This window comes from Elgaria multicarinata, chromosome 8 (assembly GCF_023053635.1).
Source record: "Elgaria multicarinata webbii isolate HBS135686 ecotype San Diego chromosome 8, rElgMul1.1.pri, whole genome shotgun sequence".
Classification (NCBI taxonomy): domain Eukaryota; kingdom Metazoa; phylum Chordata; class Lepidosauria; order Squamata; family Anguidae; genus Elgaria; species Elgaria multicarinata.
Genome location: NC_086178.1, coordinates 33479042 through 33506874, shown reverse-complemented (window position 1 = coordinate 33506874; position 27833 = coordinate 33479042). Strand labels below are relative to the sequence as shown.

The 27833-nt window shown below is 40.6% G+C and overlaps 1 protein-coding gene across 1 annotated transcript in view; it reads right to left on the bottom strand.

Annotated features, from left to right (window-relative positions):
- Nucleotides 1-2600: 2600 nt before the first annotated feature.
- The window catches only part of LOC134402140 (glutathione hydrolase-like YwrD proenzyme), a 33070-nt gene continuing 7837 nt past the window's right edge, over nucleotides 2601-27833 (bottom strand). The window contains exons 4-12 of the mRNA XM_063131480.1: nucleotides 26971-27124; nucleotides 23062-23268; nucleotides 19193-19345; nucleotides 15559-15646; nucleotides 13109-13280; nucleotides 8693-8855; nucleotides 7249-7419; nucleotides 6217-6301; nucleotides 2601-4429 (exon numbers count right to left, since the gene is read on the bottom strand). Of these exons, the coding sequence (XP_062987550.1) occupies nucleotides 4194-4429; nucleotides 6217-6301; nucleotides 7249-7419; nucleotides 8693-8855; nucleotides 13109-13280; nucleotides 15559-15646; nucleotides 19193-19345; nucleotides 23062-23268; nucleotides 26971-27124 (1429 nt within the window). The 3' untranslated portion in view covers nucleotides 2601-4193. The remainder of the gene's footprint in view (nucleotides 4430-6216; nucleotides 6302-7248; nucleotides 7420-8692; nucleotides 8856-13108; nucleotides 13281-15558; nucleotides 15647-19192; nucleotides 19346-23061; nucleotides 23269-26970; nucleotides 27125-27833) is intronic.

Genomic DNA, 27833 nt, shown 5'->3' with positions numbered 1-27833 from the left:
ACACCGGCTCTCTAGCGGGTGTGTAATTCATCCATTTTTACTTATGTCCCTCATTTTATTGTTAATAAGCACCGAATATTTGAAGTTATCAAGACATACTCATACAGTGCTAAAAAAAGACCTCACAATATTTTAAATAAATAAATATGCGTACAAATGGAAGCTTTTGGATAGGCTATGGATGGTAGAAATAATATCTTCATACTAGCAAAGGCAATTCAGACTTCTTCCATGCTACCTCTTAAAGAGGTATGTGACAGTTGCTTGTATTCTACAATTCTGTTTTCAAGCAGTGCTGAGATTGTGGTAAGAGTGGGAACACCGTTCCTCCCTATGGAGGGAGTTCGTTGTTCAGCCGGGAGTTTTGAAATGGACGAACAGGTAAGATTCCAAAAACATGTTTATTATTGGTCAACTGTGAATAGGGAGCTCACCCCAGTTCAAAGAGAGAGACTACACTACATATATGAAAGAGTCGGAAGCTTAATATGCTTGATTCAGCAATTAACTAATTATTCTGTAATTGACCACCATAATACCAGTCTCAAGCATTTTAAGCAAGTACTAGCCCCTATGAAACAAAATAGGATAATCATAGGACTGAGTTGCGGGCAGTGACTGGATGAATTTTTGCATAATTACTCTCGTGTAGGCATAAATAGAAACAGAACAGAAATTGATACATCATGTGTAGAGAAGCCCATAATGCAGGAGTGTCTAACCCTCTATAAAACAGAGGTACTCACCTTTATTATTGTTTTTCACTGGGCGCATGAGATCAGGGCGGTATGGGCTATATCCACTGGAATGTTAGGCTACAATTCTATGCACACTTATTTGGGAGTAAGCATATTCACAGTGAAACTTACTTCCACGTAAACAAGCATAGGACAGACTGCACACGTGCTCTTTAAGAGGTTCTTGGGCATTTGTTTTGATAAAAACACCCTAGTGACAACTTACCATGATTGCTTTGTATCATCCTGTAAGCAGACATAGATGCATGCAAATCATTATAGACAAATGAACCAACATGTGCTCTCCTGAGCATAGCTGTACGGAAAATACTTATAGCACCACCTGACAGGTTTTTCTATTTTGTCATGATGGCAGCCAGTGCAACTCCTTCAAAACTGGTGTAATATGTTTCTGGTAGGCTGTCCCAGAGGTTGACTTCACGGTGCCAAGTCAGTGCCACTCAGGCACCAAACCCTGTGGTATCACTGGTGCGAGGTGGCGCCAAGTTATACATATGAAGGGAGGCAGCACAGGCTTTCCAGCGGCCATTACCCTCATCCATTCACACAACAGGAGGTGATTTCTGTCAATTCCCTCTCTATTTGGCAGTCTACCACACCATATCTCACACCATTCCCAAAGGACTCCCAACACCCAGGACATCAATTTACTTTTGAAATTTCTACAAAAGTAAACCAACACAAGTATTACATCTGCTTCCAAGAATTATCGCCCATAGAAATAGAATTCTAGACCAACTGAAATTTCTGAATAGTTTTTGAAGGCAGTCCCACATAGAGCATGTTACAGAGTCCAAATGGGATGTAACTAAAGGGAGTCTAGATAGGATGTGTGATCATGGCCAAATCAAACATCTCTAGGAACAGGTGTAGTTGGCACACTAGCCTCAGCTGCGCAAATGCACTCCTGGCCACTACTGAGACCTGAGCATCCAGGTTCAGGCCCAAGTCCAGCAGTACATCCAAACTGAAAGCCAGAGTCGTCAGGGGGAGTGTAACTTCATCCAGCAAGGTTCAGTTCCTTGGTGTAGATTAGGCACTGGTTCGACTGACCAGGGCCTAATCTACACCAAGCAGGATATTGCTCTATGAAATCGGCATATAAAAGGCAGGAGCCACACCAAGCAGGATATAGCGGTATGAAAGCAGTCTATGGTATGTGTCAATGGGCCCCAACAGTTGTCAGAGCACTTCAATACCGCTATAAAGCAGTAGTGTGGCTCCTGCCTTTTATATAACGTTTTCATACTGCTTTCATAGTGCAATATTCTGCTTGGTGTAGATTGGGCCCAGGAGCACCTCTGTCTTGTCTGAATTATGCTTCAATTTGTTCGCCCTCATCCAATCCATTGCCAACATCAGGTACCAATTTAAAACTAGAAGAGCTTCCTTATATTTAGATGGAAAAGAGAGGGTTTTTTAAAAAATAATAATAATAATAAAAAGCTCTGTTGCTGTCAAGTCATACTTTAGGCAAGGGCAATGAACAGTTTGTCACAAAAATCTCTAAATATGGGTAGCTCCATTAATTTAAAAACTCTTTATTAGGTTATAAATTCGTTTCAAAAATGTTACATTAAGAAATGAAGAATAATCAATACAGAGGGGGTTGGTTCTTTTGAGGATTTCCTTTTTTCCTGATTAAATACTAGCGGGAGAAGTATTTTTTTAAAAAACGGAATGCTGCGTAATAATTGCAATATCACCAAAATTGTCTCAAAAAGCAATACAAATGGTTTATTAAACATAAATACAAAACACATGTATGTTGCAGAAGTTATTCCTGAAAAAAATAAGAGGCAGGAGAAGAAATGACAAGTCACTATTAATAATTTTGCCCTTTCTCCTGTTTTTTTTAGATGTTTAAATATTTGTCATGAAGGTAAAATCTCTTGTAAAAGCACACACAAACACACACACTATTTTTTTCATTTTTCGGTTTAAAAAAACAATTATATATAAAGATGTAAAGATGTGTCTTATGCCGATTCTATCCAATTTATTGAATTGCACAGTACTGTGCAGTAGTGTCATGTGTCTTGGTTGCAAGGCTCCACACTACCCTGAGGAGGACTTGGATTCAACTGGGTCATAGGTAGGGATGTCTGGATTTTGTGAAATCCACTCCAAGTGTGTTTCGTAAATTGTGCAGTTTCATTCATTCCGGCGTCCATTTACAGAAGGATTTTTTTAAAAAAAAAATCCATTATATAGAAAAACATGCAAATAATTCCATAAGAAAGTTCACAACAATTCACATGATTTATGTTAGTACCTAACATTTAGCATATTCTTTCCTCATTCTATTTGACTTTTCCCCACGTATATTTTCCAGTTTGACATATGCTTCAGCAGAAACTCGCGTGTTTTCCTGTGAATGAATTTGCAAAAAATTTCGGGTAAGTAAAAAAAAATCCGGAAGTCCGTGGACTCTGTGCAGCCTGGGGAGTTTGGCCCGCAGCAGATTCTGTAGGTCAGATTCTTAAAAATCGGAACTCATTTTAGGCCGTCTCGAATTTCTCCAGCATCCCTAGTCACAAGTCCCCTCAGCACTCCCTTCTATACCTTCCTGGCAAGAGTGCATTGCTCTCTCGACACCTTATGCTGTGGATGACTCTCCGCACCTTCTCCTGTCACTCAGTCATGCAAGAGCATGAGATCGCAGAAACGGAAGACAGGCCTTTAAGAACTGCAGACAATATCAAGCAGGGATGGAGCCACTGAAACACCAGGCTGTGCCAGCCTTCTTAAGGCTTCAGTTGACTGCGATCCTTTGCTGGAACAAGAGCTCCTCATAGGAGACCTCTCCAATCTGCACTTCATGCACTCTGCTCTCCAAGATGCAGCCTTGCTTAGCACAGCCCAGAACAAACAGTGAACACTGAGGTGCCGTCTGCTTCTCCTGGGACTCACACCTAGCCAGGACAAACAGGGCTGTTGAACTTCTTTCAGCCCAAGGGCCAAATGTTATTTTCGAGGAGCTCTCGGGGTCTGCATTCTAGTAGTGGGGAGGAATGAAAGCTGAAGAGATGGGGCCAAAAATATTATCATATTTTAGCTTAAAGGTATTACTGCCAGCTACTGAGGTTTAAGAGAGGCTTTTCAACCTTTTAGAATAGAAGGGGGGATTACTCAAAACCTGGAAACCACAAATTGATCAGGGGGAAGGGGTGGGACAGAGCCACTTGGGGAATCCCCAGGCGGGCCAGATCTGGCCTTGAACCTCAGCTTCTGCACCTCTGGTTTTAACCTGACTAACATCCGAGCTGCTCTCCAAGCCACAGGCAGAGAAACCTATGACTGAATCTGAGATCTCTGCATGCAAATCATCAAGCTATGGTGATGGATCAAACAGATTTTGATCCATTCTTCTAGCATATTGTCATTTTGAGACATGTAGGAATTTGATTTTCACAGTCAATGTTTTCTTCAGTGCTAGTATCCCATAGCACAACCATCAGCTCGAGGGTCAGAGCCAGCCCAGAATACATCATTGGAAGAAGCCAGCTTGCTCTGCCTCCACCAGTCTCCTTTGGTGATAATTTGACCTCGTCCAAATATGCTCCTCCTATGCCCAGTTACAGGCAGCATGACCGCATGACCCATGGCTTTCAATTCTTCTGTAATATATTGAGGGATGCCATCTTCCAGGAACGCATACCATGCATCTGCTGTATAAAATAGCATTAAAGAGTTTAACTGTTGACATGCAATACTGTATGAATGGCCAACTATGCTAGAAATGTCATCTCACACACAAAAAAACTAAGAATGGAACTAAAGTTTTGACTTTTAGGACTAAATCATGGTCCCCCTAAATGTAAATAGAATATTCCTGTCCATTTCAACAGGACTAGGGATGAAAACAAATGACTGGGAACAGCAGAGTAGCTGCTTTAAAGTTATTGCATAGTGGTTGTAACTAAATGGAGAAGTGGTCGTTTGTCAGGTCGATTAAGTGCCAATCTCAAGGCTGGTTTACATGCAGCAACAGCCCGTGGGTTATCCATGGGCTATTGTGCACAAGCGGGAGAGAGGGGTTCAATGCCTGGAAAAAGTGGGAACACTACCTGCAGCATGCCAGCAACTTCCATTTTTATTCAACAACCTCTAATCCGCTCATTCACAGGTTGTTGAGCATGACATGTGAACCTGGAGTGCTGGGTTTGTTGGGTGCTAAATAAGCCAGTGGTTAACCCATGGTTTGATGTACGTTAACTGCTGGGTTGTTCAGGGGCTGAACAACCTAGCAGTCCAGGTTCATACATAAAAGTGCAAGTGGCAGGCATGCGAGAGGCAGTTTTCTCACTCTCTCCCACTTGGCCTCGATAACCTATGGGTTCTTTAATCTAAGGGCTGCCATTATGTGCAAATCAGGTCACAGTCTTGCCAACTCTACACTCTTTGGGAAATCAAGGGTAAGAGAGGATGTGCCAATACTGGGCACATTGTGTAAATGGAAGGCTAGAGAAGATTGCCAATCTGTGTGGTTTCAACTGTCGCTCATACATCTTGGAGGAATGTGGATGCTAACATAAATTCACATGTTTTAAAAGGCTCTTAAGAGGCATAAAATTATTTACTCTAGAAAATGACATTTCTGAAAAAGATTCTATCGCATGTTCAACTATTCGTCTGAACATGTGAGGACTAAACAGGAGTAGGGGGCGGGGGCACTCACTAGAAAACTAAACAAAAATAAACCAGCCAATATGATAAAGGTAATGAAGTTTATACAAATTTATGGTGTGACCACACTTGGAAAACTACGTACAGATCTGATTTTTTTTTTAAAAAAAAAATCGGCTTTTATAGAGCTGGAAAAGGAGCAGACAAGGGCCGGAGCAATTCCCCAATCAGGAAAGGTTACAATGTTCGGGACTCTATAGCTTAGGAGGAGAAATTATGCGGAGTGGACATGAGAGAAGTTTATAAAATTATACATGGTGTGGTAAAAAAGGGAGAAAACTTCAGTGGATAGATAGATAGGGAGCCCCAAAACCAATCCGACTTTCATAATTTTAGAAGCCTGAATGGTGGGAACTTCAGGACAGATAAAAGGAAATACTTCTTCACAGAGCACATAGTTAAATGATGGAATTCGCTACAAGATGTACCGATGACCATCAATTTGGAGGGCTTTAATGGGGATAAGGCCATACATCAACTCCAGTATCAGAAGAATATGCCTCTCAATACCAGTTGCTTGGGAACATGGGGGGGGAGGGGTGCTAAGTCCTGCTAATTGGCTTCCCAGAAGCATTTGATCAACCACTGTATAGTGGTTGGCTGTATATGGCTGGATAGGCCTTTGGCTTTATCCAGCCCGGCTATTCTTACATTCTTATAATCAGTGCTCCTGTTTAAGCGATCATTAGACAAAACTACATATTTTAGATTTCTCCCAGTCCATTCAGATAAAAAATCATTGTCTGTACAATGATTTTTTAAGCCTTACATTTTTGGTTAAGTTCCACAAAAAAACGAGCAGCATCCAAAGCCTCTTGTGGATTCATCCCAAATTCCAACATGTTGAATAATATCTATAGGAATAGAGGGGGAGGGGTGGAATGGGGTAAAAAGAACAAGGAAAGGAAAATCTGTTTTATAAACCTGGCAGATCATTAGGAAATTATCACAAAGTAGCATCAACCTAGGCAAAATACTTTTTGTATTGTTACAAAATGGCTGTCAAGGTAATGGGATAATATAGTTTATGCCGGCCATGCCGTAAAGTTAGCAACCTTCCTGGGTTGCTCCAGTAAAGGAAGCTTATAACTCAAACAACTGAAGGAATAAAATTTTAGCTTCGTTACATAAAAGGAAGTAGAAGGGAACACCACTGTATTAAAACAATATGGACAGAATCTGACAGTACACTTAACTGATCATATAGGCCCCACCCACTTTTGCCTTCAGACCTGCCTGAATACAGTCCCCAATATCTTCTCTGAAATGGAAGTCAGCTCTGAGCTGAAAGAGAATCTGCACACCTGATGTAGGGGATAAGTACAACATACCTTTTCTATTTATCCACTCAGAGCACCTATCCTTCAATACTCTAGATGTCTATTTATGGACTTAACGTTTGCATAAAATCCACCATGTGTCTGCCTAGATCATGTGGTTAATTCCTAGATTTCATCTGGGATATCAAATCTGCAGTTCAAGTCAACATTCATTGGATTTTATGCACTTATGCCATATTAAAATTGTACATGTGGACATCTGAGGCAACAGGGATATTACAGGTACAGTAATTGAGTGAGAAGGTATGTTCTTCTGCACCATGCAATCAGTTAAACCCAATGTAAAAAAACCCAACAACACACACCCAAAACCAAAATATTCATTCTGTTTCAACAGAATCCAAAAAGTATGTATGTGGCTTAGGGTTTTGCTTATATTTTTGTATTGCAGGGGATCTTCTGGAGGGTTTGCAAGTGACACGCTGTCAAAGAAGTTGTGAACGTTTCTACTAAAGACTCACCTGCACCTGTCCTTGTGGCTGCATGAATCCACCCATTACTCCAAAGGAGCACAAAAGTTCCCCTGAATCTGCAGCAGTAGCCAGAGCAGGTATGATTGTGTGATATGGCCGCTTCCCGGGTGCCAGGCAGTTTGGGTGATCAGGTATTAGTGAAAACATGGCTCCTCTGTTCTGAAAATAAATAGATGCAGTATGCAGTAAAAGCTAGAGATTGGCAAAACAGCCCCATGGATTTGAATTTGGGATGGGGGTGGAGAATTCCTAATAATTTATTAGGCCCAAGGCTAAGAATGATACAAACTAGGCAAAATAAACCAAGTCCTTGGTAGGGTGCAAGGTTAAGGAAGGCCAAAAGAAGGCCTTGCTTCCATTTTACTCATCTCAGATAGATTAGAGAGAGCAAACCTCTCCAGACAGTTCTCTTCGGTATAGATTCATCCCTGATGTCTAAGATTCAGCAAGTACCTTACAAGAGAGGGCTTTTTTCTGTGGTGCACCCATACTGTGGAACTCCCTCTTAAGGCATGTTTGCTAGGTTCCTTCAGTACTATATTTCAGGCTATCCTGTTCTCTTGAGCTTTGAATGGATAGATTTTCTTGTTTGTCTCCCCCTCCTTGAACTAGTGTGTTTCGGCCATTTTTACTCTGCTATTCTAGTTGTTTATAATATTGACGTTAGCCGCCCTCGGGCTTTTGCAATAAGGCTGGAGATTATATATTATTATATTACATTACATGATATTACATTACATTCTTTGTCCCTCAGCCAATACTACTTCTTTACACAGCGCATAGTTGAAGTATGGAATTCACTACCACAAGATATAGTGATGGCCACCTATTTGGATGGCTTTAAAAGGGGGTTGGATAAATTCCTGGAGAAGGCTATCAATGGCTACTAGCCCTGATGATTGTGTGCTACCTCCAGAATTCGAGGCAGTAAGCCTGTGTGCACCAGTTGCTGGGGAACATGGGTGGGAGGTTGCTGCTGCACCATGTCCTGCTTTGTTGGTCCCTGGTCAACAGCTGGTTGGCCACTGTGTGAACAGAGTGCTGGACTAGATGGACCCTTGGTCTGATCCAGCATGTCACTTCTTATGTTCTTACACATGGAACTAGTGTGAGTGGGAAGAATATTAGGCTAAAGGATGCAGTTGGGGCACCCTGAACTCCTAGGCAGGCATGTCTTGTCAAACCATCCCACAGTACAGAAATAAGCAAGCCCTTGCATGATTGTGGGGACCACACCTCTTACATTCAGCTAGTGAAGCATACTTTGAGTTGCTCATAATTTGATACAATTTAATGTCAACAAAAGCTTATAACCAATTTGGGTATATATAAACTAGCAATATAACACTGTATAGCAATATACATCAACTGATGTCAAAGAAATCTTCTTTCTCTCGCCCTGCACATACACTGTTGAAAAGTATTTCCTCACATGTAATGTAAATCCACAGCTATCTGGTACCAGCCCTGTACCAAATCCCTTATAGTTGCTATTAATGAAAGAGCAGGCATTGCCTTTGGCATCCACTACTGTGAAGTAAACAGTGTCACTTCCAACCAGGAAAGGATTTCCATGCTTATGTCTGGCAGTCACTCTGAAAAAGAAAATGTTTTTTTTAAAAGAGCCTTACAACAACTTCTCTAATGTCATAACCCAGCTGAAATCACAGTTTATTGTTATCAACAAACTTTGCCTATATTGATGATGGCTTAACTCTAGTAAATTTCACTGCTTCATATTCAACTTATATTTGCCTTGCCAGAGTTTGTGGTCATTTTAATTTTCCTCACCTGAGCATGATGGTTTAAATCTATCAAATCTTACTGTAATGGTGGTACACATTATAAAGGCGTCAATAAAATCACTTTCTCTATTTGCCTGTTCACACAACAGAGAAACACACACTGGAACCTCTTCATAAAATCTATACAGATTACACACAGAGATCAGGAGCCTGACTTAAGCTCATGTGCTTCCTTTCTATCCTCCCATTCTGCTCCCTGCCCCATCCCATTACACATAAAACATAATGAACTGGGAAATCCCACTATTACTTGAACACGGGCAGTCCTGACCCCATGATCCTCTGTCTCCAGTTTTCTCAATTATGTCTATGGCCTCAGCTAGACTAGGGGGTGAAAGGGTGTCGATCCTGCGATTTTATGATTGCAAGATCATCACCCTCGTTTACACGTGGCGCACAACATTGCGCCCGCCATTTTGTTTTCATTTTTAAAGGAGAAGGAGCGCAGGAACGCTCGTCTGCAAAACTGTGGGGGGGTTTTTAAAAAAATTCCCTGCTCCCCCACCCCACCCCCGATGGGCACAGAGCTCCTGAGGAGCTCTGTGCCCCGTGCCTGGCTCCCAGCTCCTCGTGGTTACTCGCAAGGAGCCTGGACAAACTGTGATGCCTGGCCACACATTCCGCAGTCTTGGGATCAGCCCAGGATCGTGGAAAAACCGGGATAGAAGGGTAGGGCAAAATCCCAGGGAAGGGAGGGATCATCCCTCCCTGCCCCCGGGATCCCCTGTGTGTCATCTGGACACACAGGGATGATCCCGGGGCAATCCCCGGGATAAGCCCTCGTCTAGCCATGGCCTATGCTTGGTAGTTAATGTGTTTGCTGCCATAGAATGTGTGATACTGCCCTTAGTTTCAATGAACTTAGGCAGACTTAAAATCTGCACTTTAGTTAGCATTATTAACAGAATGCCTCTATGTACAAGTTGGTGGGGAGCAGGAGGGTACTACTGCACTCATGTCCTACTTGTGGGATTCCCATAGGTGGCTGGTAGGCCACTGTATGAACAGAATGTTGCACTTGGTAGGCCTTTGGGCAGAACCAGCATGGCGGTTCTTATGTTCTTAAGACCTTAATTGGAAATCCTTCTCCAAGTACCTCCACCTTCTCAGGATAGGCAGTTGAGTAACAAAAGACTTTTCCAGAAGTGGCACCCAAATTATGGAATTACCTCCCTAAGCATGTGTTGTCTTCACTATTTTTTTATGGTGCTAAGCAAAATCCCATCCTGCTTCCTTGGGCTGTTAATGAAATTTAATTTTCCTTTTTATAGAGTTTGCTTCCCTTTTCTATGGTTTCTTTCAATAGCTTCTGATTTATTAATTTTATTGTGTTGCCTGTTTCTGTTTTTATGTATTTTTTATTATGTTATTGGCAGCCACCTTGAAGCATTCATTAAAAGAGGAGCATAAATACTTAAATGAATATACATTAATATTTTCAAGACTCCCTTATGATTTTGAATATGCATTATTAAAATTAGATTGCTATGGGTACTGTTATTGTCAAATGCAAATTAATTTTCTTATGGTCTCTAGCATACAGATATTAATCTAGTTAAACCCAGCTATGTATTATGATAAACATGCTTCTCAAAAAACATACTTAAACTGACCACTTTTAGTTTGAAGATTAATCAGCCACAAGGGCACACTCCATGATGCGTTCTGGATTGGGGGCCCACTCTGGTTCCCTGATACAAATCCCCTCCTCACCATTGTCCCTTTGAAGTTGAGGTAATTTTTGGCTGAAAAGTTGGAAAATGTTGTGGGGCCCAAATCCAAATTAGGGACGTGTTCCAGATCAGCATGTCAGAGCAAAATGAAATGTGACAGGGGCTTGTCTATATGCTATATATACCCCATCATGGCTACACAGTTGTACGTCACTGCTTATAGGATGCAGCCACCAACTCGTAGCCACATCATACTATTCCCCGCAAAGCTGCGCATTTTCGATGTGTCATTTCACCATGGGTTTTTACTTTGCTCCAATGTCAACATGGTTGTTTGTACATGTGTCAGTGGTGGCATCAATTTGAATTAAAAGAGTAGGCGTAGTTAGGTTGCCGATCCCAGGGCAGGGTAAGCGTGAGAACACAGGGCAGGGGCTGGGCTCCAGGTGAGTGTTTAGCAATGGCCGCCATGACAACATTAAGTCTCATTCTGGAATGGAAGTAAGGACAGTTATTATGAATAATGCATAAATTCAATGAAGTGTAGCAGCGTAGATGCACAGCTACAGCCTTTCAAAGCTACAATGTTGCGCAGAGTTTTAGAAAACAAAGAGTTCTAGGAAACAAACCAAAAAATGCTTTGGTTTTTTTTTCAGTAACTCAATATTTGCTGCCTGTTACCACCGTATGACAACGGCACTACATATTTTCCTAGCTCACTCCTTCCATGGACACCATACCAGTGGTGCTTCACAGCAGTGATGCCGTGGGGTTTGGGGGGAATCAGTAGGTAAAGCAGTGCCATATAGATGCCCCGCAGGTAAAGAACACTTTTGATAATGTGTAATGTGAATGTAGTTAGCACCACTACTTCTCTGCTGAGTAGAACAGAGATTACAGTTCAATTCTTAATAAAGTTCCACCCCCTCCCACACATGTCCCGCTAAAACAGTAAAAAAAACAACTCAAAAATAGCAAATAGTGTGTCATGAAAGATAAGACCCTAGAAAGAACCAAAGCCTGCAGTCTTTTTACACATCCAAAATGTGGTTTCCATTGTTTATCTTACAAGATTAACCCAAACATAGTGCTTACAACAAATTTAAGCAAATATTTTTTTATCTAAAGTACACAATAGCAGACTAACACCCATTGGTACTTTTAAAATGCCATACGCTCACTGTCAGGTACACCCTATTGCAGGCACTAGTTCTTGGATTTTCAAATCCTGTTGTCCTTAAGTATCTGGTTGAGGGGAAAATATTCCAGTATCTCAGATGAAGACATGATGTGCCAACTTGACACTTCACTAAATTCCTTGCAGCTGTGGGCAGGAAGGAACCATTCAATTTTCAACCATGAGCAGTTTCTAGAAAATTATTCCAATGTAGAAATACACATTTTTGACAGGCATTACTCCCTCTAATAGAAAACTCAGGTGGTCAATGACAAAAAAAGGAGAGTGGGAAACAAGAAGGAGATATCAATGCATGCTCAGGGGGAACCTGAGGGTTTCTAGAAGTGAAAAAAAGAATCTCTTCAAAACCAACAACCAAAGGAGGTAATCTCCCCCTCCCTTTAAACAGCCCAATGAAGACAGAGTATGTTCAGTAATATTGGAATGTAAGCTGGAAAAGAAAAAATGGAGCGTGAGTCGACAGTGGAAATGCCCTGCTTGGAGGGCAATGGCTGGCTGGAAATCGGAATGAAAGCACATTCATTAGGAGGGAGGATACACTATAACATTTCGTTGCATGTGATCCTTTAATCACAGTGTGCTAATAATAAGCATTTGCACCCTTTATTTCCCCACTGACACACTCACATTTACTTCCTCAAAAATAAATACATGAATATTTATTCTGTAATTTTCAGCAGGTTTTCCTATAATAATTTATGTTTTAGATAAAGCAATGTAAATATAATATGCAGACTACCTAAACTCAACTATTCTTTCTACTAAATAATATATCACAATGTAGAAATGAGTTCACAGGCTGAGATCCAACCTCTTCTACATGCCTACAAAGGTTTTTGCTTGGGTTCCCCAAACAGCAGGCCCTTCCCATTCCACAACAAAGCCAGTTTTAAAAGCAAAGACTTTAAAGAACAGCTTATGGTATTACATAGTTCAAAGAAAAACATCACTAATTCCACTGGATGTACCCAAGCACTCAAAGTAGTTATTTGGATCCTGGCCATAGCAAATAAAATAAGCCTATAATTTGTGTAAACATCAAAACTATAGAAATATTTTAAAAGAAAACTTATGCCAATAATATTAACAAAGCAGTATTGTTTGATATTTCAGGACCAGAAAAATGCTACTTATTCTATTGGTTCATGGAAGCAAACAGGGAGAGACCTTACCTCTGTAAATCAATTAGCTTTGAACGATCTCTGGCATAAGATTTTGAAAGAAGTGTTGTTGTAGGTACTGATGTTTTTTCTGGATCTGCACAGAACCACAAAGTATCGGCAAAGCTGATTTTGATGGCTTCAATTAAAACATGTAAGTACTGAGCAGAATTATGACCCATTTCTACAAAAATAAACCAAGTGAAGTATCACGTCAGATTCAAAATAACCATGGTCATTCATAGAAGTACAAGTGTCCACACTTACTGTTAAAGAACAAGGTTAAAATGTAATAATAAAAGCATTCATTTCATTCAAATGTTATGTTCTCCATGTAGGGGTCTGTGAGAAATTATGATAGTTAGATAGGGTGAGGAAGAGGGAGAAACGTCATCTCCTTATTCCACTTCCAAAGCCACTGGGACTCTTCGAGCAGCCAATGTTTCAAACTAGCAGGCACCCACTAGGGCAGTTTTGGGACTATGCTTTGGTAAGCTTATGGGACCTCTACTAGTGGCAGTAGAGATGCTAAGACTGCTCTACCCAACCTCACAAACAGCATCCTAAGCAATCGTCATTGTTTCAGAATTCCAGTTGTAGCAGCATTTTGTTCAAAAGAATTAGTTGCATAGATCATGCTCATGCAAAATAACAACAACAAAAATAATAATCCTGGAGAGTTGATATGCACACAGGACAACCTATACTGTATGTTTGTACAATGATAATTTGATTTTGTTTTTGCAACAGAAGCAGCTTCACCTTTTGTATATAGATGGAAAGAGGGTTCTTGCAACAGTGACCCTATCTTTTAGGTGTGTGGAAAGCATCTGTTCTTTTTGGACAGGTGAGGGAAAGGGGTATGTTTGGCAATGGAAACATACATCCTTCAAGGAAAAAACAACAAAAACAATAAAGGATTCTTGAGATGGCATGGCATTACTGGGATTTGATGTCCATTTTGATATCTTCAGCAAAATCTACGCTGCGGTTCTTATGATCAGAGACATCCAGGTTTGCTATCTATAGTGTAGCTTTATACGTATTACCAACAAGAAAATTAGAGGCTAATTTTTGACCCCAAACATTTTTATTTTATTTATTTATTTTTATTTATTTATTACATTTATATACCGCACCATAGCCGAAGCTCTCTGGGCGGTTTACTGTGGGCTGCCAAAGGGATTTTTCAATTTAAATGATTAGGAAATAATTTTAATTTTTGATCATATGCATTTCTGACTACTCCTGCTAACTTTGTTCTGGATTGTCTTCTTTATATATCTATATTTATACATTGTTTTCCATGTCCATTGTAATGGCCGTTGGCTATCAATAATAACATTTGATTAACTGATATTACAGAGCTTTGTCAATTTCAAACATTTGATTAACTGATCAACTGATTAACTGATATTACAGAGCTCTTAATTTCAGCCGGTATTATTTGTATGCATGTCACACCTGGTGAAATTATCTCTTCATCACAACAGTTAACCCTGCAGGAGCTATACTACAGCTATACTGTGACCAGATTTAAAAGAGGGCAGGGCACCTGCAGCTTTAACTGTTGTGATGAAGAGGAAATTTCACCAGGTTCTCCATATCTACAAATGACACCTGCTGAAATTCCCTTTGCAATACAACTGTTAAAGATACAGGAGCCCTGTCCTCCTTTTCATATGGTCACCCTAACTTAATCCCAGGGGCTGGAGGGTAGGGTGACCATATGAAAAGGAGGACAGGCCTCCTGTATCTTTAACAGTAATGTAGAAAAGGGAATTTCAGCAGGTGTCAATTGAAGAGGGTGAAATTCCCTCTTCATCACAACAGTTAAAGCTGCAGAAGCCCTGCCCTCTTTTGTATCTGGCCACTCTACTATAGCTAGTGTAGCTTTAACTGTTGTGATGAAGAGGGAATTACACCCCCTTCAATTGACACCTGCTGAAATTCCCTTTTCTACATTACTGTTAAAGATACAGGAGCCCTGTCCTCCTTTTCATATGGTCACCCTACTGGAGGGGATATATAAATATAGCAAATAAATAAATAAATTCACTAATAGCAATCTTAGACATATATACTCAGAAGAAAGTCTCACTGAGTTCAATAGAGCTTAAGTGGATACAGAGTCATAACCTAAAAGATTCTTCAAACAGAAGGATGTTGCAGAGTGAACAGGAATCACAAATATTTCACACTACTGCTGTTGCTGCTGCCCTAAGCAATGATGCTGTCCCAAGATTTATTTTAGCACTTAAAAAACTGTAAGTAATATGCAGGTTTAAAAACACACAACAACAACAACACCTACTCCCATGACTAACAGGAGCTCTTTTTCATTCAAACTTGGTTTTGATTTTTTTTCTGCTTAAGCTAAAACAGTTGGCATTTTTCTTCTCAATCAACTTTTAGTCATTGCAAGAAGTGTAAGGCATATAGAACTCTGAAACTGATCATACCTTTCACGTTGAAATTTTCTAAAATGTTCAGGGCTAGTAGAGTTGTGATTCCTTGCCCATTTGGAGGGATTTCCCAAATATTCACACCCTGAAAAAGCAGTAACTGTCACACAATGAACACCAAAAGATACAATAAAGAAAACTGAAAAGTTTCCCAAGGCAGTAATAATTTCCTATATTAAAGTCTTCCTTATATCACTGGATCAAGGCCAGGTATCACCTGGGTTACTCAGATGTAAGCAATATCACCTAAATAGGCATTTTTAATTTGCAAGGATAATCACTAAAATATGCATAAATTCAATGCAATGTGTATTTAAATTCTTGTAGCAAAGTAATTAGTTTCTGCATCTTGGAAAATAAATAAATATTTTCTTATAATGACCACCTGATCGAGATTGAATTCTCAAATCTAAAAAATAATTGTGTAACACCCCATATAAATTCTGGGGACTCCCAGTGTTGATAATGAGCAACAATATATCTTCTAGAAAGATGCATTTCAGAAATATTTTTTACTAGAATGAAAGCAATGAATGTTAAAAAGACAAAGGGTTTGGGTCAAGATACAGCTATTAACTTATAAATAACACATTTACATTTACTTTACAAGCATTTGCTTCTATGTTTAAACTCATTATTAATTTGTATGTGTACTCCCAACATGACTAATGGATTTATTACTAGCTCTGGGTTTAGAAAGATACTATTCTTGGCAGTATTGGAAAGGCATGAATGCAAAACATGGCACACCTTGTTAATAATTGGGTGTCTAAGCATTTCCTTTTCTGATGTGGGAAGTCTGGCGTCATGGTTTCTCAGGCCACACCAGGAAACCCACACAGTTGTCACTCTCAGAACAGCTTCTAGATGATTCGACATTCATGGGTGAGAGCTGAATAATCAGATTTACAGAGGTGCCAAAACATGGAGAAACTGATATCACTTTACTTTTGCAATGTAAAGAATTTTGAACACTTGAAACAGGCTATATAAGTACTGATTTTTAGCTCCAAATACCTTTCTTTAAATCAGGCCCAGCCCCAAACATTCTGCTGCCTGAGGCAAAGGACAAGACAATATCCTCTCCTATTCTGTCTACAAATTCCGATTGGGCTGGTAGTTGAATCTTTCTTCAAAACTGGCAATGGGACACTATATCATCCAATATACCTAAACAAAGCAGGATAGCAGGGCAGGCCATGTGTCCCACAACTCTGTTCTCCAACACCTTGGTGCCACCCTTCCAGAATCTGCTGCCTGAGGCAACCACCTCACTCTACCTAATGGTAGGGCCAGCCCTGCTTTAAATGCAGACAGAAAGGAATTCCCAAAATTCTACCATTCTGTTGATTTGTGTCTATGTACAACTCTCTTAGTTTATTTAGTTAGCTTTCCAAATGATCACTCACCTGTCCTTTGAACACAGCAGCTTTGAATGCAGTGGCTTCATGGCCACCCTACAGCCCCTACTGCAAGTCGTGGGTTATAGGGTGGGTAAGAAGCTGGTTGTCATGCTGCATGCCAGATTCAGACAGCACACCAACCCACATTGTAGCACAAGTAGTTATGGAAATAATGAGTGCACACATAGCAGAGGCAGAGGGAGAAGCTATGATGGCTTCTTTTACCTCCATGATTATCTGAACTCAGACAGTGAGTCCCTAGAGTATTTATATAATATAGAGAGTAGAATGTGGAAAGGGCAAGGAAGAGATTCACGTTGCATGTTACTATGGCCTTAGCTAGACCAGGCTTTATCATGGGGCGAACCCCAGATCGTCCCCGTGCATCCACATGACGCACAGGGGATCCCAGGATCAGGGAGGGATCATCCTTCCCTTGCCCCAGGATAGAGCCCTCCCCTTTGGGCCCACTTTTTCCGTGGTCCCGGGCTGAGCCCAAGACCGTGGAACGTGTGGCCCATTGCCACAGTTTGACCCAGCTCCACACAATCACTCATGCGGAGCCAGGAGCCATGCTGCACCCATCGGGGTTAGGGTGTGGGGAGCAGGGAAAGTAGTTTAATTTTTTTAAAAAAACTTAACTTTAGTGCACGAGTGTTCATGCGCTCCGTCCTCTTTAAAAATAAAAAATAGCAGTTACAACGCCTCTCTTCTTGAGGTCGTTGCGCCTCACGTGTAAACAGAGGAGGGATCTTGCGTTAATCACAACGCGAGATCTTCCCTCCTCCGTCATGGACTATAAGGTAAGTCTACCTAAGGCCTGTATTACACTGGGTTTAAATTGAATTTGCCTGGGTCCACTTTAAGATGGTAATAATGCCAGTGCGTAGTATTTAATTTATAAGGTAATGTTTTAAAGAGACAAAATTGTGTTTTAGCAGACCTTTCTAATTACCTCATCTATGTGTGCAACCCCTCAAAATATATGCATCCAACATTCTACTATTTCCCATTATTTTCAGGGAAAACAACCAAATCAAAGTTTAATTTGCAGGGTCTGTATTCATAGAGTATGTGGGCCTGGGAGGAAGGCGAACATTTGCAATACAATTTCATTGCTGTGCTAAAGAGAAGAAAAATACAGAAGAGAAGAACAGATGTTACAGAACAAAGGGATGGGGAAATCCCAAGAATGACCTGGCAAGGAAACCCCCCCTTTTTTTTACAACCTTGGCAGTGTGACTGGAAAGTACTGCTTTGAAGTATGAAGAGAAGCACATTGAGTAATAAGGCATCCTCATTTATGGAAAATTGTGGGAGAGGACAAAGAACATGAAAGTAAGACTGCCATGCAGAATATGCTTCTGATTCTTCCATTTTTTATTTTGGTTCCCAGTTTAACACTGTGCCTGATGAGACACCTATTTTTACCTATGTGCATCTAGTCTACACTTCATTATCTTAATGAATGCACAAAGTTTGTTGTATTAAAAGATACTTTCAAATACTCTGGGGAATGGAACAAAAACATTTTCTGTCGTCATACCTTAGCGATGGGTAAAATATGGGTTCTTGTAGCCAAGAGTCCTACTTTACAGAGCACAGTCCTCTATCTCAAGAGCAGTCAGAGATCAGTTCTCTATCTGAATGTTTCCTCTAAAGAGGTTCGATTCCAAGTCTAGCTTAAAGTCAAGGAACCACAAGAAGAGAAATTGGGGGCCTTGAAGTTGCCCATCAACAGTTAATATCTGGGCAGCAGACTGTGCAGGCACACAGGTCACCTAGCTGGTCTTTTCCACCATGGTGACATGTATTGTATTTCTCTTTAGATTATAGTTATTATTTCTAAATTTGTATCTAGACAAAATTTGCATGTGCAAATTAATGTCCCCTTTTTTGGTGATGTATTTCCTCTTTTTGACAATGTGTAAGTGGCTACCCAAATTTTATTATGTTTCTGAAGATTAATTTCACTGCAATTTTTATGGTTCAAAATACTTTTATTTATTTTTGCAGACTTCTGAGTCAATTTTTAATGGCTGGAATTATAGGCTATAAATGAAAATAAATAAATACATGAGGTAAACATTGTAAGTCTCCAAAATTCACATTTAAGTCCTGAAACAGTATTAAGGACTCACTGGACTGTGGTTCACTGGGGCACAATTAACCCAAAGAGCTACTTCACAATCTCTATTAGTTGTTGAATACTGAACTCTCTGGCATACCTTGTAATTTGTGACAATAGGTTCGACTTCTTCAGTGACATGGCTTTTCAGATCTTCTAAATCCATTACTCCACCATTATTTTGAATAGCATCCACAATAGCTTTGGCCACATGGCCTTCATAGAAACCTTTTTTGCCAGATTTTGCCAACTCCTGGAAAAAGAATTTAGATGGGAAACTTAGAAAATCAAAAGAACAAGGGGTGTATTTACGAAAACTTCTCACATTGCTCTTTCATCACTTGAGAGTTAAACTAGGAAGCAAGCATTGCCATGCTACACTTGAATCTGAGCAAAAAAAAAAATCATTTGGACTGTGCCATCTGTACTGTTGCAACTGCTATTCCTACTATCTGCCAACTACTAAATGAGAAATTTGCCTTGCAGACTTCCAGTACACTAGAACTCTGAACAAAAACTCCAGCATGGAAGCATCCTTCACCTTGGATCATAGTCCAGGGCAATCAACTAAGCCATTGATACCCTTGATTTATATAGTTTATTCTTAGCACATTTTTCACGTGTGTAAAATAAATGAATACTAATCTAAATAAAGATTAGTATTAATTTGCTGATATAACCAAGCCAATTTAATTTACAGGGAAACATAATCTCTCAGTGACCTCAGAGGTTGCACTGCTGAGCATTCAACCTCTCTGAACACTGGAGAAATTAATTGTATTAATAAATGTTAGTTCAAGTGCTTAGTGAAGAAATTCTACAATCAGCAATTCAGGCTTTAATTCCTCTCTCCTTCCATTCATCCACTCTATACTTGTGTGTATCTCTACAAGACTTAAGAAATGTTTGTGCACCAAGTTGTGGACTGTCAACAAAAGGTGGTGAGAGATTAACAATTGCATTTGTGTCATCATTATTCCGAGAGTGTTTTAATGATCTCCATTAAAAGACTTTGATGAACAATTGAGAATATATGTTAACAGAAACTGGCATTAGTCATCTTTGAAAATGGAAGGAATGGAGAAATCCTTTCTGCTAGCCGTGTGTGTGTCTCTACAGAAATAACTACAGGTACGAAAATAAACTAATAACGAGCTCTTCAAAAACAGGTCCTGGTTCTTGGTCATTTATAGAACGCATCAGCTATACAGGCCCGTATGCACAATGGAAGCACTACACTGAGGTTGCTTTAATAATGCAGGCTGAGCATTTTGTCCACCAGAAGCCCACTTCCTGTGAGGTAGGTTGGGCTGAGAGTCTGTGACTGGCCCAAAGTCACCCAGTGGGTTTCCATGGCTGAGTGGGGACTAGAACCCGGATCTCTCAACTCTCATTCCAGCACTCTAGTCACTACACTACACTGGCTTACTGCATATGTACACAAAAGGAAACTGTCTGTGATTCCTGACCTCAATTCCAAGGGAGAGCCATGTCAATATCAGTGATTCAAAAGGGATAGTAAACTGTCAGTACCTGGTACCAACAAGACAAAAAGGGCATGTGTCATTCTCCATCATGATTAATCAAATATTGAACTGTCCTCTACATACGGAGTTACTACCTGACACCAAATTGTTAAATATTAACAAGATGCAATTAGCAAGTCAAGGAAGGCTCATCACCTCTGCGATATAAACCGTACAGGAGATGCCTCTCATCTAATATATTGACTTTTAAAAGCCATGGATCACAAAACATCCAGAACAAATGTGATACCGGTGCACTTCCTTTTAAAAAAGAAATAATAATCATATTAAATATTTGACTATTGTTGGACTCTAACCCACTTTCCTAAAATTTGTAAAAATCATAAAAACTTTACAAATGGCATAAGGAGCAGGAAAATCACTGTGTTTCTTGTGTAGAAGTTTTTGTTTTTTTGTTTTTTGTCTTTTAAAACTGATATGGGTAGGGACAAAATAAATGAAAATGGAAAAACACGTGGGAGTGAGGCAAAGACCACACATGGGTTATAACTGTATCAGTTAATGAAATTACATGAGAGCGAGCTGAAAAAATGGAAGAGAAAGAGAATAAGCAAAAAGGCTCAATGGTAGAGCAAGTGCTTTGCATGCAGATGGTCCCATGTCCAATCTCTGGCATCTCTAGGAAAGACTGAAACTCTGAAGTGCTGCTGTTGGTCAGTATCACAATACTGGGCTAGATGGACCAATGGTCTGATTAAGTATAAGGCAGCTTCCTATGTGAACAGCCTGACGTCATCTGCTCATCCTACCCCGTCCCATTTACTAATTTCTGTGGCATTTTTCTCTGAGCAGTTTTCAGCATTGCATTAGTTTCGCAATAAGGTTAAGAGGCAGTATTTGTTAGCCCAGGATATTGAGATATAATTAGTTAAAAAAGATAAAACGGGAGATGCTGCTAAGAGTATCCAGGCATGGCCTCCAAATCCCTCACATCTGTCAAAACTTTGTTAGCCAGGAAGCAAATTCAATTGCTGTGGAAGCAAAATTAAATTTGATGTACATTATTGCCATGCCCTACTAATTTCTCAACATAGCATGAGGCATTCCTCTTCGGATAAATTTCAGAATTCATCACTGTCACAGATTACAGGCTTGCTTCATAATAAGAGGCCCAGATGGAGCCAGGGAGCAGGCAGAAGGGGGGGTGTAATTCCACATGGACCACTGCCCTAATTTACTATTCTCTTAGTTCAACACAATAAGCAAAATGCCACTTCCTATCATGCTTCTATCATCCAGTTCAGAGCAGAAAGGGATATATCCACTAATTACACCAAGGCAGAAACTTGTTGAGCAAATTCTGTACCTAAAATATTGGGATTTGATGCAGTACATTTTGCAAGCTTGGATAGGATGAGTTCCATGACAACGGGGGTGCAGAACTTCTTTTAACATGAGGGTTGAATTCCATTTTGGGGAGACTTTCAGGGGCCACATTCCAGCAGCGGGGGGTGTCATAGGCATAGGAGTAGGGCCAAAAATACCAGGATATTTTAGCTAAAAGCTCTTACTGCTGGTATCTCAGGGTAATCTAAACCCAGAGTGGAGACTTTTTTCTTCTTCTTTTAACCCCTCCATGTGGAGGAAGTGGGCACATTTTGGGGGGAAATAGAGGGGCAGAGGTCATATCCCTCACCATTTGGATTGCAATGATCCCAATCTGATTTCTTACATGCTTACACAAAGGTGAAGAAATCTATCATGCATAGCTTCACTATGCAAGATTACCTGAATGGTTTGGCACCCAGTGAGGGGCCATGACACCCAGCCTTAGAAGAGGGATTTCCACCTTTTGGAATGGGGAGGGAAAGCTGCACCAAAGCTGGGAAGCCAACAAACAATCAGAGGTCAGGGGAGAGGAGGTAGGGCCATGTTGGAACCCCCCAGATTGGGACTCTAGGAGGGCTGGATTTGTTAACCAATTCCCATTGAACATGGTACAAATCTGGATGGAAGCACTTGAAAGAAAAATATATTAGCCAGAATTAATACGTTCCCTAGAAGAAGGTCAAGCAAACTCTCTCAAGAAGATGCTCCATGTTGATCAAGAGTGAAAAACACAAGACACCAGAAAACCATCACTGAGCAATTCCATACTTGCAAGAAGTTTATACTATAACAACCAATAGCCACATAGATGTTAAACTGAAGTTTTCACAGAGTACACCCCGACTGTTCCTGGGGTCACATTTGCATGGAGTAACACAACAATATGGCATCCACCTCACCCATGGATACAACAACAGATACCTGGAAGTGACCCCTGCAATTGCAACAGTTGGGGGGGGATGTATTGCTCTATTCACACTATTTCTGCAATTACAAAACTTCACTGAGCTTTCCAGAAGCACAAGCTTAACGCAGATCTCCCTACCTTAAAATGCTTGCCAAAAATGGATTGGTTTAAGGCAGATGTCCTTACCTTAAAAATGTTTGCCAAACACGGATTGTGGAAGACTTGGCCATGATCAGGCGCTTGGCCATCAATCAGTAGGTCCTTCCCATGTTGGTTTCCAGGAGTCTGAAGAGCATGAATATTGTCCTTCCAATGGTAAGAAGCAATCTCTGACACTGGAAAGCCATTCTCAGCCATTTCTATCGCTGGCTGCAGAATCTGCTGCATGGAAAGCTGAATCAGGAAAGACTGCATAGTTATTTTCCATATAGCTACATGTGTGAAATGAATGCATGTCTAATGAAAAAGATGCCCAAGGCCCACCTCTTTACAAAACTTAGCCCGATGAATAATACTGTTCAACACACTAGTAACAAAGAATAGGCATGCTTTTCCCCTTTACAAGACATGTCCTAGAGGAGAAGAGGCTTCGGAAGGAGTTCCTGCATGTCAGATAACCAGGTAGAGCTTCTGGCTTCTTCCTTGTAGGATGGCTACACATCGCCAAAAAAGAGGACTAAAGAGGACACCGATTTACATAATATTTACATATACTAATTTATATGTATTGATGCAAGTTTAGAGGTGATTATCATTAAATAGAAATACACTGTGAGCGTCATTAGGCGGAGGGTTGGGGGAAATCGCATTTCCCTACTGTTGCTTTGCCTCCTCCTGCTGTCCCACAGTAGGGCCGAACAGCTTCCTTTCTTCACATGGGGAAGAGGAAGCAAGCAACGAGCACATGGCCCATTTAGTGGGCATATTTATCACACTGCTTCTTCTGCATACAGCAGGAAATGGCAAGTTTCACCATAGCTCCCCCCCAAAATAGACTTTCTCCATCTTATTTTATGAAAGAAAAAAGACCAGGAGCGGGAGGCATGTGGGAGGCGGACAGCATCATCAAAAGGACCTGCGAAAATCTGTGAGTGGCCAGTAGCGAGCGTGCGATAAAACGCTCGTCTGATGACACTCTACAACTCACCATTGTGTGCAAGATTGAAGAACCTCAGCAGCGGGCCTTCTCTGTGGTGGCACCCACCCTCTGGAGGACCCTTCCTTGTGCAGTTCGGGAGACAGAAAACATATCTTTTAAACGTCTCCTGAAGACATACCTTTTTACACAGGCTTTTCCTGGTCTTTCATGTAGCTGGTTTTATATTGCCTTTTAAACTTTTAATGTTCTAAATTTATACTTGCATTTTATGGTTTTTAATTGTGCACTATCCAGAGAGCTTCGGCTGATGGGCAGTATAAAAATGTTATAAATAAAAAAATAAGATTGTGGCCAGGAGACCTGTGTATCTCGCTCGGGGCTGGGGGGGGGGGGGGGCAGTTGGCACAGGCCTACAATTCTGAGGGAGGCTACTCCAAGTTCCCCTGGTAGAGACAAAGGGGAATCCTTTGGTAAAGATTTGTTACAAAGTAGCATTTTTTCTGTCATTGCCAGCAACAGTGGCCTCTAATGAGAGGAGCTTCAGTGTCCTAAAACGAATCAAATCATACTTTCGGTCCGCAATGGTGCAAGAATGTTTGAATGGATTAGCAGTTTTGAAAATTAACATTGACAAGGCAAAGTTGCTTGATTTTTCTGTTGCTGTTGATGAATTTGCCCAAAGAAAAGCACATGAAGCGATGCCTTATATACATCTTGAATAAAAGCGCTTGCCATTACCTTTTTTATAAATCGTTCTAGTTCATATGTATTAAAAACTGATTAAAAATACTTAATGAGCAGTTTGAAATGGGGCCTACATTTCCCATCTGGCCCGGGCCTATTACCAGCTTTGCCAGGCCCTGACCTCTCTCAGCCTGCTATCCAGGCACTAACTGTGGATGGGCAACTTGAAGGACCCTAGCCTCTCCCTTCTTTGTGTTCTTTACCTTTAAACCAGACTTGGACTGGACAGCCTTTCCAAGAAACGCAGAACAGTCCCTTATAAATGAGGGCGCATGGCAACCCTATGCCTTGAAAGGCAGCTAAGGAATGCTCCAGGAGTCTCTAGAGGTGGGGAGGAGCTATAATCTGGCAGAAAGGCAGCGAACTGGACTTTGCCACAATCCTAAACAGAAGGGAAGTTAATATGATGGGGGGAAATATCAAAGGCTTGAGGTTTAGGTACTTTGAAGAGGGGAGATCCAGAACGGTTATGTTCTCCTGAATCTCAAACCAACATGAAGTATCATGGCAAAGAACACTGTTAAAGATGTTCTACTTTAAAGGTATGTTTGAATGCTAAATTCTTCTTAGCAATTAAAGACGAATAGCTGGTTGGGGGTTGCTGATAGCTGGAGGACTTTTTTCGGTCTAGGATTGAGGCCCAGATTATTTTTAAAGATGTGTGTGTGTGTGTGTGTGTGTGTGTGTGTGTGTGTGTGTGCGCGCGTGCGTGCACGCACACACACACACGTGCAAAGGGAAGAAAATGGAATGCTGGACTGAGTTGTGGACCTGGTTCTCTCAAGGAGGGCCTTTGCCCATATAAAGCTCCCTAAAAGATCAGCCAGTGATGCCCTGCTTCAGTTTTTAAACTTTCATACAGGCCAGACTAGTTGACATAATAGAAAGGATGGCCTTTTCTCTTACAGTCCCAGAACACTGGAAAAGGATGCCTACTTGTCTCCCTCTCTGTAAGTTTTCCACAAATAAACAAAGACAGCTTGTTCCATTGTGCTTATAGGAATGAACAATTGAAGTTCCTGATGATTTCAGAAAATAAAAACAATACAAAAATGCATGTTTTAATTGTTTTATGATTTCTTGTACATAATTTTGTGAAGGAAAGCAATATGCTAGTAAATAAATAATAAACATAGGTATTGTACATATCGAAAAACCCAATACTGTGCTAGCTTTATGGTACAGTTTAATTTATCTCAATATCCCATTACTATATACTTATCTTCTTGCTGTCAAATGCTATCCCCAGTCATAGCATATTAGTGAATTCCTTGCAATGTTATCACATGTATGAAGACTAGTAATTGACAAAGAATACAGCATCTTGAGAAACTTAGCTTTCATTTCAACACACACACACACACACACACACACACACTTCCACCAGGTGCCTATAACTGTGAAGGTAAGCTTGAAAATATGAGAAAAACTGAGAGCTAAAGTATTGATCTGGGAAAATCTGGGTTCAAGTCCCCACTCAGCCATGAAGCTCACTGGGTAACTTTGGGCCAGTCACTGACTCTCAGCCTAACCTACCTTACAGGGTTGTTGTGATGATAAAACAGAGAGGAGGAGGATCATGTACACTGCCTTGGGCTCCTTGGAGGAAAGGCGGGATATAAATGTAATGCCTATATAAATAAATATGCAAGCAATCTGGCAAAATCTCCACAGTCACTGGGTGAAGCTGGTTAAGATTTCTAACAACTATTTTTGACAACTATTATACCCAGAGGACCTTTTCTTCTGCCGCTCCGAGTTTGTGGAATGGCTTGCCGGGAGAGATTCGTCAACTTAACAGTCTTCCAGAATTTAAGAAAGCCATAAAGACTGATATCTTCCGGCAGGCCTACCCAGTTGAATTTTAAGATGCCTTTTTTAATGGTGTGCTGCTTTTAATGATGCACTGGTTTTAAACGTTTGAATTAGTTTTATGTATTTTATGGTGTTTTTATTTGTGTTGTACCCCGCCTCGATCCAGAGGGAGAGGCAGGTAACAAATAAATATATTATTATTATTATTATTAATAATAATAATAATAATAATAATGATGCTGGGGTGTGAGAGGGGGTAATCAGTGGTGTGACCTTCTCTGGGCTTAGAAGGAGCAGAAGAAATTATGCACAAATAACCAATTTGCAATTTAGCTTTTTTTTAATGTAACATTTAGTGTTGTTGCTTTTAAAACTGCAAAGATCACGCAGCTCTGAGATGCTGTACTTGTGAACCAACACGCTCATTTGGGGCTCACCTTTTTGCTGCCATATAATGCAACAGCATCACACCATCCAGCTGCAGCACCGGGTACTGTGACATTATGTGCATGTAGTAGAGGTGGAGGATTTGCCTCACTGAAGCCATGTTCTTTTAGCAGTTCAAGATTTAGGGACCGTGGAGACCGACCACTGCAAAGTAAGCAGACATCCACACATAAACAGGATTACAAGCATATAACAACAATACCATCTATTTGATTTAAAAAGTAATAGATAGTATTGCAGTCAGCTTGGCACAACATTGCAGCACCTCTTAGGAACCAGGTAACAATAATATGTGCAACTTCCATGACATTTCTTTACTAACTGATTTACAAACAGGATAAAATTCTGCAATCCTTAATCCTATAAACTCTTATTAGTTACATCAACCAATCGCTCTTCTTAAAATTGTTCATTTTGTTCCACTACGCTTAACATGTTGGGGTGCTTTCAAAAGGATGGCTCCTAGCACTACAAATCAAAAGACACTGTGCAGCTGTTCCATCTTTCCCTCCTTAACAGATTTCCTGTGCTGAGAAAAAAAGAAGGAAGAAGCAGTGGGCAAACACAGAACGGTAACAAATGGGAAGCAAACACATCCAGACCCCCGTGAAAACTCAGTATATGGAGCGAGGTGATTGCGCAATAAAAGCCTCGCCTGGAAGCACCCTCTCATTAATTCAGAGGCACCGAAACAGATGTAGCTCAACAATTACCCATGATAGGTTCAGACCTTGGGAGGGTTCCTGTCCCTTTAAAAATTACACTGCAGAGAACACTCTGCCAGCTATAGGAACTTCTATCAGGGCACCAGCTTGGACCTGGCAACCATGGCTGTTGGCTGACTCTTCCCTTG